The sequence below is a fragment of the Sylvia atricapilla genome, chromosome 3 (assembly GCF_009819655.1).
Source record: "Sylvia atricapilla isolate bSylAtr1 chromosome 3, bSylAtr1.pri, whole genome shotgun sequence".
Classification (NCBI taxonomy): domain Eukaryota; kingdom Metazoa; phylum Chordata; class Aves; order Passeriformes; family Sylviidae; genus Sylvia; species Sylvia atricapilla.
Genome location: NC_089142.1, coordinates 61565751 through 61579164, shown reverse-complemented (window position 1 = coordinate 61579164; position 13414 = coordinate 61565751). Strand labels below are relative to the sequence as shown.

The window sequence follows — 13414 nt, the reverse complement described above, 5'->3', positions numbered from 1 at the left end:
GGCTCGGCCGGGCCGGGCCGGACCGGGCCGGCAAAAGGAGAAGAACAGGGGCACGAGCGGGGCGGGCTCGGGCTGTCCCCGCCCCGCCGGCAGCAGCGCTCGGCCGGGCTCCGGCCCTGCTCTCGGCAGCGCCCAGCCGGCACCGCTGTCCCATTGCACCCCTCGCATCCCTCCCGCCGCCCGGGGGCCCGTCCGCATCGCCGCCGCTCCATCTGGCCGCTAGACCGCTAACTGCCCCCTGGCTTTTCAGGATTTTAAGATAATGAGGTAATTGGCTGATGGCTGCCTCGGCCGACACCCCGCCCCGGCCCCGCCGGCTCCTCCCGCGGCCCCGCCGTCAGCCCCAGCGCGGCCCGGCGTGTCTGCCGCATCCAGCCGGGTCTGAGCCTCGCGTCTGCGGGCGCTCCGCTCCTCGGCCGCCGGCTGGGTTTGTCCTCCCCGCCCGCTTCCCACCGCAGGCGCAGCTTCCCTCGCCCTCGCAAGAAGGACAGGGTGTAACATCGCTCTGCAGCTCCTTCCAGCCGACTTGTACGTGGAGACTTCCCGGGCAGAGAGGTGGCCCAAAGCCTGTCAAGGAAACATTTCTTTCTTCGACCATTAGAACGAGCTGTGCGGCAGATGCCTCAATTCAGTAGATGGCACTTGGCGTTTGTGCTGTGGATCACGAGTGGCAGGCATGTACTTTAAAAGATACATCCTCCAGCAATTTGTTGCCCGAGCTGGTGCTTCTCCAGTCTTTCCTGATGCCCGAATTCTGTGGTTTTGCTTCAGGCCCCAGCTGCCATGGGACAGCCTTTGTGACCCAAATTATAATTTTTTTTAAATCAGCAAATTCTAACTTTCCATAATCATCACCACAAATGGAAATTTCTTTAGCAATCTCATCAGTCGAAAATGAATGAGCAGGCAACTGAAATAATCTCTCTCTCCAAATGGGAAGGACGTATACTTTACTATTCTATGGAAATAGAGCTTCAGCTTCCAGAGCTATTAACTACAGCTGTTACATCTAATCCAAAAGATATTTAAAGGGCTATGGAAACAAGATGTACATGATTTTGTAATATTTTCATTTATATACCTTGATTAATATAATAAATTACAGGCAGACAAAACCATTGTGATTTCCAGTATATTATTCTTTCTGACTGTTCACAATACTCTGACTTACCAAAGCACTTTGGTAGTACGACAGGAGCCTCTTCATATCTCTTTTACATTCATCGTTGACCTACTTTATGTCTTCTTTTTTCCTTCACCCCTTTAGACATGACTTTGCTTCTCAAAAGGAATCTTTAGATGCCTTTGACCTCTTGCTATGGTATCCTTTCTAGTTTATCTTTCAATTTCTTCATGTTCTTCTTTTTGATCACACCAAAGGATTGCAGACACTGTGTCCTTAATATGGGAATTTTGAAGCATACATTCTGTACAGCACAACAAAGTTACAATTGCTCTGTAGCTCAAAATGTTGAGAAGAAAAAATTGTTTTAAAAAAAGTCAGGGTCTGACCCAAAGCTCGCTGACCTGCTATAAACTTTGGTGAGGTTTGGAGCAACGACTGAGTATTTCAGTAATTAACTTCATCACACCTCTTCAATAAAATAAAATAAAATAAAATGGAAGGGAAAAGTGGCAAACATTACAGTGAATAGCAGTGATGAGTACGCTTCTGATTAAAGCATTAAATAGGTCCAGAAAATGTCACCAGCCCACACATGCCCAGGTAGTGAAATCCCTGGTGGGTAAAAAGGTCCTTGGTGTACAATCACATTTGTAATGATGCAAGCTGCAAATGGTAAATAATAAAAATAGCACACTGTCAGATTTTGTGACTAACACAGGACTGGTGTGCAGCTGCAAAAAGCTCTCTAGGCATGGGTACAGCCTTTCGCCTGTGTGACCATGGAGCCTCTGGGCCCCGTCGGAGGGGCTATAGGCATGGAGCTCACTGCCCTGCCCTGCGAGAAGCCCCTGCCTCTCCCCCTCACAGCAATGTCCCGCTGGGAGAGCTCTGCGGCTGGGGAAGGAGCACGCTGCTCTGTCGGCAGAGGGAAGAAGGAGGGGAAATAATGAAAACAATTCCCTGAGGGAAGCTGAGCAGAAAAGACCTTTTGACCTGACTAATGGCTGACATACGAGGCTCCTGTACTGGATCAATTGCTTGGACAAATGCGGAGGGTGACTGCTGGGAAGATCACAAAACCTCTGTGCCTGGGGAGCTGCACGGGCTCGGCACTGACACGAAGGCACTTGCTTGCCTGGGTGGAAGCAGAAACCAGAAACTGAATTTCGCATGGACAAATTTCAGAACTGATAAGTTTTGATTCAGACCTGGAGAGTGGTAGTTGTTAAAACGCAGCCTGACTGCAACTTTCACATTGGATAGCTAGATAATGCAGCTCTGGATCCATTAAAAATATATGGTGCAGTCTTTTCTGTCTTTGTCATTGCAGCTGCATAGCAGAGAGGATTTTATTCATGGTAGAATGTAATATGACTTGCCTGTAAGAAGCAGTGTGAACTTTAAATTTCTTTTTAAAGATGCGTCTTGTTGTAAAAGGGTTTCTTTAAAACACCAGGAAACGAAACCATGAAGCTTGATTTTACTTCTGCCTGGGTCTATGTGACTGATCTGAAAGGCAGGAGAGCACCTTCCTGCCGAAGTTAGTTGTCTCTTACATGCAACTCAATCCTTAAGAAAGATGGGAGGAGGTGATGGCGGGGGGAGGATATTTGACCCGTCTCTTTCGCAGGGATGCGGTGCCTTGTGCAACCTTCCGGCTTTGTGAGGGAGAGGACACCCTGTTACACAAAGCAGAAGTGGGGGTGTGGGTTGCTCCGCTCTTTTTAACTGATTCTCTTTTCTTTTTTCTTTTTTCCCTCCGAGAGATGGCAATGGCGGGAGGATGAAGACACCCCGGGGGAAGGGTGTATCTGCGCACCCAACCCCCCACTCTGCTTTGCTCCTGTGCAAACACAAAATTTATGTTCCCAGAGACCCAAAATCGCCGCCGGAGTCCCGGCGGGGCGGTCGGAGGAGAGGGGCGGCTCTTCCTCTGCAAACTTTCCCTGTCCCCTCCCTCGCCGCCTCTCTCCCTTCTCTTCTCTCCTCCCTGCCCTTCTCTGCTCCCCGACGACGATGGCTGAGAGGCCGGGGAGCAGCGGGACAGCACCGCTGCCCGTCTGGTCCTTGCCCGGTCCCCGCGGCCGCTCCCAAAGCGACATCTCCTCCTTCTCCTTCTCCCGGAGGACCTGCCTGCTGCGGTCCAACGTGGGCGGCTCAGGTAAGCGGGAGGGAGGGAAGGGTCCTTGTGTCCGAGACCTCGGAGCCGAGCCGAAGTTGGGAAAAGACATCCTCGCCGATACCCTGTCCTGCGTAGGACTTGTCTCGGTGGCCAGCGGTGTGGATTTCTGGGGTATGTGGTGCTTGATCTCCTCCTTGATAAGTTGTTTGGAGAGTTCCAGGTTTTTATACCCATGTTCACACAAATAAATTAATGAATCCTGGTGGCATCGAAGATACGTACTCATTTGCAAAAGCATCTCTCTGACTGTAAGGGCAGAAAAATCCCAGGAAAGCTTCAGGATGTATTGCCAGGACATAAAAACTCCTCATCTTGCTGGTTCACACATTACGCTTCAACTGCATGTCAGAATTTTACCTCGTGCCCTTGTATCTGCTTCAGGATTTTAATAGGTGAGAAAAACCAGTGTGTAAGGCAGAATCCCACCATCTTCCTTCATGAGTCAATCCCTGCAAGTGCACACAGGATGATTTGGGGTGGAAGCTGGCCCTTTGGGACAAAGCAGGCTGGCTTCCTGCAGGATTTGAAGAAGCTTTGCTGTATAAAATGAGAGGAGGTGAGGGTCCTAAATTACATTGTAGATTCTTGAAAGTCACCAAAGTGGCTTGGCTGTGCTTTACTCTGTTTCCTGAGGTAGGGCACTAAGGAAAATTAAATTCTGGTCTCCATAGGGCTGAGCACATTTTGAAAATATGTGCTTGCCCAGATGCAAATCATCCCTGCTCTGTTTGCTAGAAGTCTCTAGGCACATACACCCTGGCCATGTCGGTATTTTGGATATACTCACACACCACTGCACAGAGGTACCCTTGAAACACCATCAGGGGAGCTCCAGAGTGCACTGAGGAACCTCCTCTGCTGCAGCACAAGAGTGCAGTGAGTGGTTGGGTCTGCAATGGACCACAATGTTCTCTTATGTTTGTTCCTCAGGGAATCTTAAGATGAAGCAGAACATTTGCTTGGGGAAGATAAAGTATACAGCTACGCCTGCCTGATGAGGAGACAGGGAATGAAAACTTGCTTAGTCACACAGGAGCAAGTAGATTCAGCTTATGGGGCCAGAGGCTGCTAGCAAAAAACAAGTATCATTTTCTCTTCTACTTTTCTGTATCTTTTTCTGTGTCTAATTAAAAGTTATGGTGAAGGACATTTGGGAAAGGGAGGAGGTTCTAGGGTTTCAGAAAGAACTACTTTTAGGTGCAAGGTGTATTTCAGCACCGCCTGGGGAGCGCTGCATGAACAATGCCCTGTGACTGGATGTGCACACCCCTGGATCCAGAGGGATCCCCACAGAGGCTGACAAGATTGAGACCATGTCAATGTGTTGGTTGGTGGCTTAGGTAAAAGACTACTGACAACGAGCTGGGTTCATTATGAGAGACTGGCAAATCTAGTGGAGGTAAAACGACTTTTTTCAAAGATGTGTTGTTATTTGTAGTTTCTTACACACAACATTTTAACATCCCTGTTGCCTGACTTGATTATTTATTTTAATTTTGAGGATATGCTTCCTGCCAGTAAGGAATAAGTCTTGCTTTCTTTGTTGTTTTTTGGGGGTTCTTTTGTTTGGTTGGTTGGTTTTGCTTTTTTTTTTTTTTTTTTTTTTTTTTTTTTTTTTTTTTTTTTTTTTGGGGGTCTTTTTTTTTTTTTAAATTCTGTATGTTCTCCCTTGCTACTTCCTGTATCTTTTTTCCAGCTGCTCATTGGACACAACAAAAACACTTACATATTGCTACATAACTGTTGATTTCGTCTTCAAAAAGGAAAGTATGCATTAAAGATGCAAAGCTGCTTAATTTTTAATATGGTGGCTAGAGAATTGGTTTATACTGAGGTGCCATTAAAATAACCTGCTTTTTGATTCCCCTACTAACCTGGAGAACAACTGTAATGGGGACAGAAATGTGAAGAAACAATGAGTCATTATTTTTGTTTCAACCTTTTCTCTAGCCATACCATTTGATTAAAGTAGGTGACTCATTTACATCAGATGTTACCTGTGCTCCAACAGCTGCATGTAGAGAAGAACAATTTGCATTTTAAATAACCTGCAAATGTTTGTTTTATGCCTGTTCAGAGACTGAGTAATTTGCAAATGTTGGCAGCTTCTGTTTCGTGTTTGTTTCCATTTTCAAGAACCTGACATGAGTTGTGCTGAGATCTTGTCTCCTCACACTCCTTCAATGATGGGTTGGTATCCTGTAGAGGTTCACACTGTCATTTATTTTACCACCTCCTGATCCACCATTCTCACTGCAGGTTCTAGTAAAAGGCAGTATTTTTAGGGACCCTTCTAGCTAGGGGAAATATAATAGCTTTTTTAAAAGTAGCTTTGGCAGTGGTTCATAAAATGCATCTGTTTGTTGTTCTAGGTCAGTACTGTAAGTATCTTGATAGTGCAGTGGGGCTGGTCAGGTGGTCCCCATGTTTATACTGTCTGTGCCTTCTTACCCCACTCCTGCTGTTCTTACACACTGACAGAAGCAACTTCCTGGTATCACTTTACAGCATCTCACTTCATTAGCTGCCATTCAGTATGTGAGGATAATATATTTTCAGGACTTTCTTCTTAAAGCTGACCTTTTCTTTTAGTGCTGGTGGTAGAAGATAACTTCATTTCTCTTCCTGGGTTATCATCTCATCCGCTGTTCTGTCAGGCCTTTTTATTTGTGGTAAGCCCCTAGGAGGAATAAAGTGATACTCATCACAAGTATGAGTGGCATGATCTAGAATTTTGGTTTAGACTCTGAAAAAGTGTAATGTTAGCAAAGTTCAAAGCCTCTGTGGCAGGCATAGCTTGTGTATCACCTCAACATTATGGTATGCCCCAGCTGAAAACTGGCTGGTTTGTTAGAGCATCTGAAGGAGATGAGTGAAGAAAAACATGCTCTTCTAAAATTTCAGGCCAACACCAGAGCCACTTGCAGAAAGCTGCTTGAATTACATACTTTTAAGCAGTCTTCAGTGTTTAGTGACTGGATTTAAACCCGCCTTAAAGGTGGATCAAGTTAGTGAAGTTTCTTAATGTGTCCAACACAGATGAGGACTGAACTGCAATTGAAAAAAGAGACCCTGTTCAAATGCTTTCCCAGAACTCATCCAAAACCTAGATTTGGTGGTTGTGGGGCTGAAGGTAGCTCTCAGCATGAGCTGAGAGTGTGGGTCCTGGGCTGCAGGGTGGAAGAGGTGCTGTTTCACATCACATCCGATGGTAAGGAGTGGCAGTACTCTTTGTGTAAAGATCAGCACCAATCTCCCCCACTGCAGTGCCCGCTCTTTATCTGCATGTCCGTGCAGACAGTTTTCAGTTCGCTCTCGCTGTAGTGTTGTGGGTTTTGTTGTGCAGCCTTGCACTTTGTTCCGAAGGCGGTGAGGTCTGTGGTGAGGTACATCTTGGTGAAAAGGGAACCTTACTGCTCAGATCAGAAGTCAGAAAACCACCCATCTCTCTGCTCTGGGATTGACGCTCTCGTATTGTTGCAGTTCCTCTTGAGGTCTCTCTCTTTGGCAGCAAGAAGTTTCAGATAATTTGTTCCATTAGTAAGAAATGCATCTTTCAGGTGGGGAGGTGAGCTTCTCATGCATCTTTCCATTCCTTTCATTCTCTGAGCCCTTCTGATGACAGACAAAATACCCCTACCTCAGAATACAGACAGCAGTTCAGCAGCATCTCAGGATATAGCCCAGATGTTGGGTTGCAGACAAAAATGAAAGCCTGAGTGCAAATTGCAGTCCTGTCTCAAAACTTGTACATCCCAGGATGATTTGGGGTATTTTTGTGGGTGAATTTATTCAAAATTATAATGAGTGACATCTATGATGCCATCTGCTGCTGACTCCAAAGTAGTGTGGGTGAAAAGATTGCTTAAAATCCCCCAGTTAAGTGAAGAGCTGGGGAAGCTTTCTTGTAGTGATCAGAGCATCAAAGTGGCTGATGCTATATGAAAAGAAAATTGGTGATTTTTGGACTTATTTAAGCTTTTTATGATTAGAGTAGCCCGCTTTGCAAACTTAATAAATGTCAGATTCTCTTTGCATCAACCAGAGAATTTGTTCAATAAAAAGGACACATTTTGACAGCTGAAGGTACTGAAGAATCTAGAAAGGGTGAAACCCCAAATATGCTCTAGACATTGACCTGATTGTCTGGGAGCGTGGAATCTAGAGGAAAAGATAAAATTTGGGTGGGTAGATAGGTAGTGTTAATGTGTGCTTGTAGCAAAATATACACAAAATAAGAACCTGCTTGTTTAATACTGGACTAAAATACATTATTCCCCACCAACTCTTGTAGAATAACTGGAGTAGGTTCTTGTTATTAGCCCAGGATGATTAAACATGAAAGGGGAATCCCTGGGAACACCATGGTTTACAAATATAAACCATGTGTTCTACATGTCATTTACACATGACATACTTTCTGAGACAAAAGCTTTGCAATAATATACTCAGACTTGGACTCAGGCTTAAAAAAAAATTTACATGTGATGATAATCTTGATGGTTGGCTAAGCAGAAATTTAACTCCAAACAACTGCAGCATAGTATTTAATGTATGTTTTGCAGCAGCTAGACCAGTAGCTGATGGTGAGATGTCAGTGGTTTGCTGCTGAGTGTGTTTTAGTTTCTCAAGGCCCTTTGGCATTTAGCACTTCCTGCTGCTTGCTCTGTGGCTCCCAGCAAGTAACCATTTAATATCAGACCACATATCAAGTATGAGGGCTGAAGAAGTGATTCAAAGAGCAACTGAAGAAAAAATTTTCTTCTTTTACTGAATGTAAGCAATTTGTTAAAAAAAAGCTTTTATTTTGGTTTCTAAAATCTAAATGTTTCATTAGCCAAATCCATCATTAGCATAAATAATTTATCTTTCTTCCCCACCCCAATCCTGCATGTCCTTCTCCTTTTGCCATTGTTTCCTGAAAAAGCAGACACAACCTATGGTCAAAAGGCTGGGGAGAATTAGCAGGTTTTTTTTACCTAGCATGTTGCTACTTTTAACAAATGCAGAAATTAGATTTTCTCAGGTACAAACTGAGTGGCACAAAAGGAACAATATCCAGAGGAAAATAGAAAATCCTGACTTCGGTGTTCTGAGTTCATTGACTTCTCACTTTATCTTTGAAAATGTCAGTTTTAAACCCCACCACAACAAGGAGTACCCTTGCTCTTCATTCATGTGGAAAGCACCATGATTTTCCTGAAATGCAAGCAGAGTTTGTAGGCAGTCAATCCTCCCGTTGCTGGTGAGCTGAGAAAACTTGCTCCCCATCATGAGGTTTTGATGCAGAACTAGACTTCTAAGATGGTGTGTTGTATAAATCCTCTTAGTGCCTCTGATGTTGTCATGATTGTTGAGTTTTGAAACAGTGAAACAGTAGTAAATTTTATAAGTACCAAGTATTTAGTACAGTGGGCTCAGAAGTGTTGGCCCTGCTTTAACACAGCCTGAAGCTGCAAAGCCGCTGTGCTTTGCGTGTCGGCCACGCTCTCAAGCGGAGGGAGCGCTCCAAAGAGGAGCTAAAACTGCTGCATCCTTTGGTACTGAGACACTTTTCTACCCTCTCCCATTTCTCTCACATTTCTTACATGTTTCTGACACATCCTGCATTACCCTTCACACTTCTCATGTTTGGCTCTATTCAGAGAAGAGCAGGACCTAACAGTGTGGGGCTGGGAGAGAAACGTCGAAGAGGAAACGTTCAACCACAGGTGGCAGCATGATGGCACTTCACACCAGATAAAAGATAAAAAAAAAAAAAATCGAAATAATGATAATATTTTAACTATTTTTTCCCAGACAATGTAGCACTTAACAGTTATTTTGAATTGAATATGTGCTTTGTAGCTTGGCCTACATTTTCCAATGTTTGCAGAATTTACAGTATCTAGAAGAAATCTTGTTTAGACTGAATGGACTCCCATTAAAAGCAGTTGCTTTTGTTTCCCTTCAACTTCAGACATGACTTCAGTCTCACACACAAATTGTGGTGGCTCCCACTTGGGGAATTTGCCCAGTTGCACAGTGCCACACACTATTTCCTCTAGATGGATGCATCAATCAGTAGCTCTGTTTTGGCACCTTTATCAGGTTGTTCCTATCCAAAGTATACTGCAAATAAGAGCCTGCCTTCCTTTCTTTTATCTCTTTCTTTCTTTCACCTCTTCCTTCCTTTCACCTTCTGCCTAGTCTTTCACTCCCCTCCTCCCTACTAACCTTTCTGCATTCTCCATAGCTTCCAGTTAATGTAATTTATATTGTATTGATAGCCTACACATCACTTTTGGCAATCCTCTCTCAAGGTCTGGTTAGGTACATGTGAGGTTGTTGTATCCTGCCAATTTGAGTCTAATGCACTAAGATGTGAAAGGACTAGAAACCTCCAATTAATGACATTAAGTTTATAAAATAGTAATGCAATCGCCTGCAATTAATAACATCAAGTAACTAAACAATAAGTTTATTTTCTGTCTGTCACAGAGATATAAAGGTCAAAATTCGTACAGGGCAAGCAGAGATTCCTTCAGTGTTAAGAATTCATTGGGAAAGGGTAAAAGATTTCCTAAAAATTCTAAAAGAAAGGGTTGCTGAGTATTAAGAATGAAGGAAAAGTACTTCAGAGCTTTTCTAAGATAAAATTTGGCACAGTGGCAAGGATCAGGAAACATGAACTCTGGCATCATACTTACTATATTTAAAGTTATTAAGTTAGATTAAGTTTCTTTGAATACATTTTTTCCTGATAAAATAAGAGTTTTGTGAAAATCAACTTCTTTCTTTTTTTCTGTAGAAATTATTCTGATCTCAGTCATATTTCTTAATTTTCAGGAGAAATAACTGACAAAAACTTGAAAATGGTAAATTGTCACTTCAAAAAATTAACTGAGGTTTCTAGAACTTTTCATCATACAGATGAGGTGTAGGTTTTTTGGGTTTTTTTTTCCTCTAGTCTGGGGATCAGGAAGAGGAATTAAAGCAGCAGAGAAATGCCAGAATTTCCACAGGAATGTGATTATGCTTAGGGATCCTGTCCATCAACTGTACACCCTTCCAAGGCAAGGATAACCACTGTCAGATTCCTTGACAAATTACTTGATATCAAAAGGGGCAAATGCCTTCTTGACAGAATAAGGATGTTGAATAGATAGATCATAGAACCAGACTGTAAAGAGCATGTTGAGCAAAGCTCTCCCTCTAGAGCATGTGTGTTTGCTTTTCTTGTTTTTGGGGGTAGAATTACAGCTTTTAAGACGGATCTGTGACTAATACACATATTACTGAAGAAAATTACAGCCACTAAGTAGAATTGGTATTGAGGTATTGTTTTACATCATCTACAAGCACAGTAAAGAGGGGTTGTGGTGCATTTGCAATTGAATGTGCCCTAATTGCCGGCTTTCTTTGTGTTCAAACACAGGCAGCTATATCTGAACTTTATGAGTGAAAGGATAATTAGCAGTCATCTGCTTGCCACTTTTTAATTTAATTCCTCTCTTGCCCAGTGTCAGGGCTGCCAGTAGATGTTAGTGGTTTAAACCACCAGTGAAACTGTGACTTTTTTATCTAAAAAAAGGTGAGTCATATCAAGGCATAGCACAAAAAGCAGAGTCTGCAAGACATAATTCTGATGTTTATTCTGATTTAAAGAAATTTTGGCAAGCTCAGAAGGGTTGGATTTGAAATACATTCTTTTGCTTTCACAGCCAGAGCCAGGGTGATTGATCAGAGACTAGTGGACATCCCAAATCATGATAAGAACTGCCCCAGCTCCAAGTATGAAGCTGCCTTTGTTACTTAGGTTTTTAATAACCCATCTGCCTGTGTTTCTGAGTGGACTCTCGACTCTATATCCTTAGGAGTGAGCCAAGAGAGAAAATTACACCTCCCAAGGGCCTTGGCATCTTTCTTCCAGCTGTCTGACTTTTGAGCCCTTAACATTTTTTAAAAAACCATGGTGCCTTCCTGTTATGCCTTCGTGCAAGCAAAACTGAATGGCAAATTCCACATCATGTTTATTTTAGTGAATAGCAAATAAAAAAAAAATGCGTGCCACCCAGCTATTTAAGTATTTGGAGACACATCTGCTATGAATTTTGCCTTTCTTCGGAAGTTGAGATAAACAATGGCTTTTGATCTACAAATAGCAAAAATTATTTTGGGAAAAGATTTCAAAAAAATTGATGCAGTAATTTTCAGAGCTTTCTCATATTTAGCTGATCATCCTGGGATTTGTCTGCTGGGATCTTTGTATGGAAATCTGGTGAATGTGTGTGTAATTTTGTACGTGATTTCAGCTCTCAAGCCACGACCTGCTCTGTCATGCAGATATTTATCACTGGACACATGGTAAATGAGAGCACTGCACACAGTCTTGCATTTAGTGGTCTACCTGAAACAAGCTGTGAAAGCTACACCCTTGCAGTGCAGCACTTGCCAGACCTGGAGGGAATGAGCAGAGTGAATGACTTCCTTTCAGCTACAGGGGCGAAAGATTTCAAGACTTCAGATGTCCTGGCTGCCCCTTTTTTGGCTCTGTATCAAATAGCTGTCCTGATGATCACCAGGCCCTGGAAAAAAATTTCCTTCCTTGCAATTTCCATGGGGATATATACACACACACTCACACACACGCACACACACACACACACATATATATATAAATATAATTTTTCCCCCCCTTTTTTTTCCCCTTTCATTCAGTGCCTGCTGTGGAGGCAGTGCCAGGCAGCTCCACAGGTTTGCCCATCCTTGGGTGAGTGAAGATGGCACACTGTCTCAAACAGCTAAGGCATTACTTTGCAATCACTTTTAATCCAAGCTGGGTTAAGTAAAATACAACCAAAGCACTTTTTTTTATAATTTCTGAAATAACTCAGTTGCTGGTCTCTTAAAAAGAGAAAGATAACATCACAGAGTGAGTGCTGGCAAGATATCTATAACCAGTCTGCTGAGTTCAGGGGGAGAGCAACCCACCAGACTTTACCCTGGTGTCAACAGTTTAAAGATTTTCCATGCTTTTTTCCCTACGTCTTCTATGAAGTTTGTAATAATATTGCCTCTTTCGGATGGCTTTGCATTTCAGTAGAAATCTTGTAATTTGTTGATGTTTGAAATTATGTCTTGCTGGCAACACAGAAGTTGTTATCCCATAAATTTCTGCTGAGTGGAAATAACTCACTGGAGCACACAGCTTTTGCAACTTTATTGCATTATTATATAAACCTGTGGGGAAAAAGATACTTGTTCCACTCATGATAGGCCAAGACTGGAAAAGTGTTGTAAACACAGGAGGGGATGTGTAACAGAGATTTCTTGGGAGTGAGATTTATTGGGTTGGGAAGTGGCCTCCCAGGAGGAACAGTGGAAGTTGCTCTCCTTTAAGTGCTGGAAGTACTTAAAACCAGAGCTAGAAACACACTAAAAAGTAAGCGAAAAGAAACTTTCTTCAGCAACAATGAGCAGGGTCCTTCGCAGTTGAGAGCGTTTTGTTTGGGGTTTTTTGGTTTGGTTTTTTATTGCTGTGTTCCGGCCAAATCAGGAATGACAGCAGAGGGGCAGAGGGACAGAGGACTGAGTATAAAAGTCATCCATCTGCCAGACTCACTGGGAAGGAAATAAAGATGGATCTTGCTTTGTTAGTGGATGGAAGAGCCACATCCATGACCCACCCTCAGTGGCAGGGTGTCCTCTCTGCCTCCTTTAAAAGCTGACAGAAGCGAAAAGGAATTCTCCCAAGCAGCAAATAAGGAACTGACAATTAGATAAGAAAAATGCAACAGCAAAGCCAAGTGCAGCCTTAGTATTTTGATGAGGAGTTTTCTTACACACAGTTTTTATCCTAAGCTTAAGACAAATATGTATTTAGATGATTTGGGGTGAATATTTAGAATATTTAGATGAATTTTAGGCAGTGGGGTTTTGAAAGTGAGAGGTACTTTAAATAGACAAGCTTAGTCTGCTTTCTTAGACAATTGCCTTCTCTAAAGAAATGATACCAAAGAGATTTCAACTCAGGCATTAGTTAATGAAGTGAATTCTAATATTTGTTAGAACTCCATACTACTGCTTCAATGAACTTGTGTCAGTTACATATGCTCCATAGATAA

At 42.9% G+C, this 13414-nt stretch overlaps 1 protein-coding gene across 3 annotated transcripts in view; it reads left to right on the top strand.

The window, feature by feature from the left end:
• Positions 1–3127: 3127 nt before the first annotated feature.
• PHACTR2 (phosphatase and actin regulator 2) overlaps positions 3128–13414 on the top strand; it is a 128470-nt gene continuing 118183 nt past the window's right edge. For 2 of the 3 annotated variants that reach the window (XM_066315557.1, XM_066315558.1), the window contains exon 1: positions 3131–3287. In XM_066315557.1, the coding sequence (XP_066171654.1) occupies positions 3143–3287 (145 nt within the window). In that variant the 5' untranslated portion in view covers positions 3131–3142. Of the gene's footprint in view, positions 3288–13414 lie in introns of all 3 variants that reach the window. The other variant, XM_066315559.1, reaches the window with a different exon arrangement.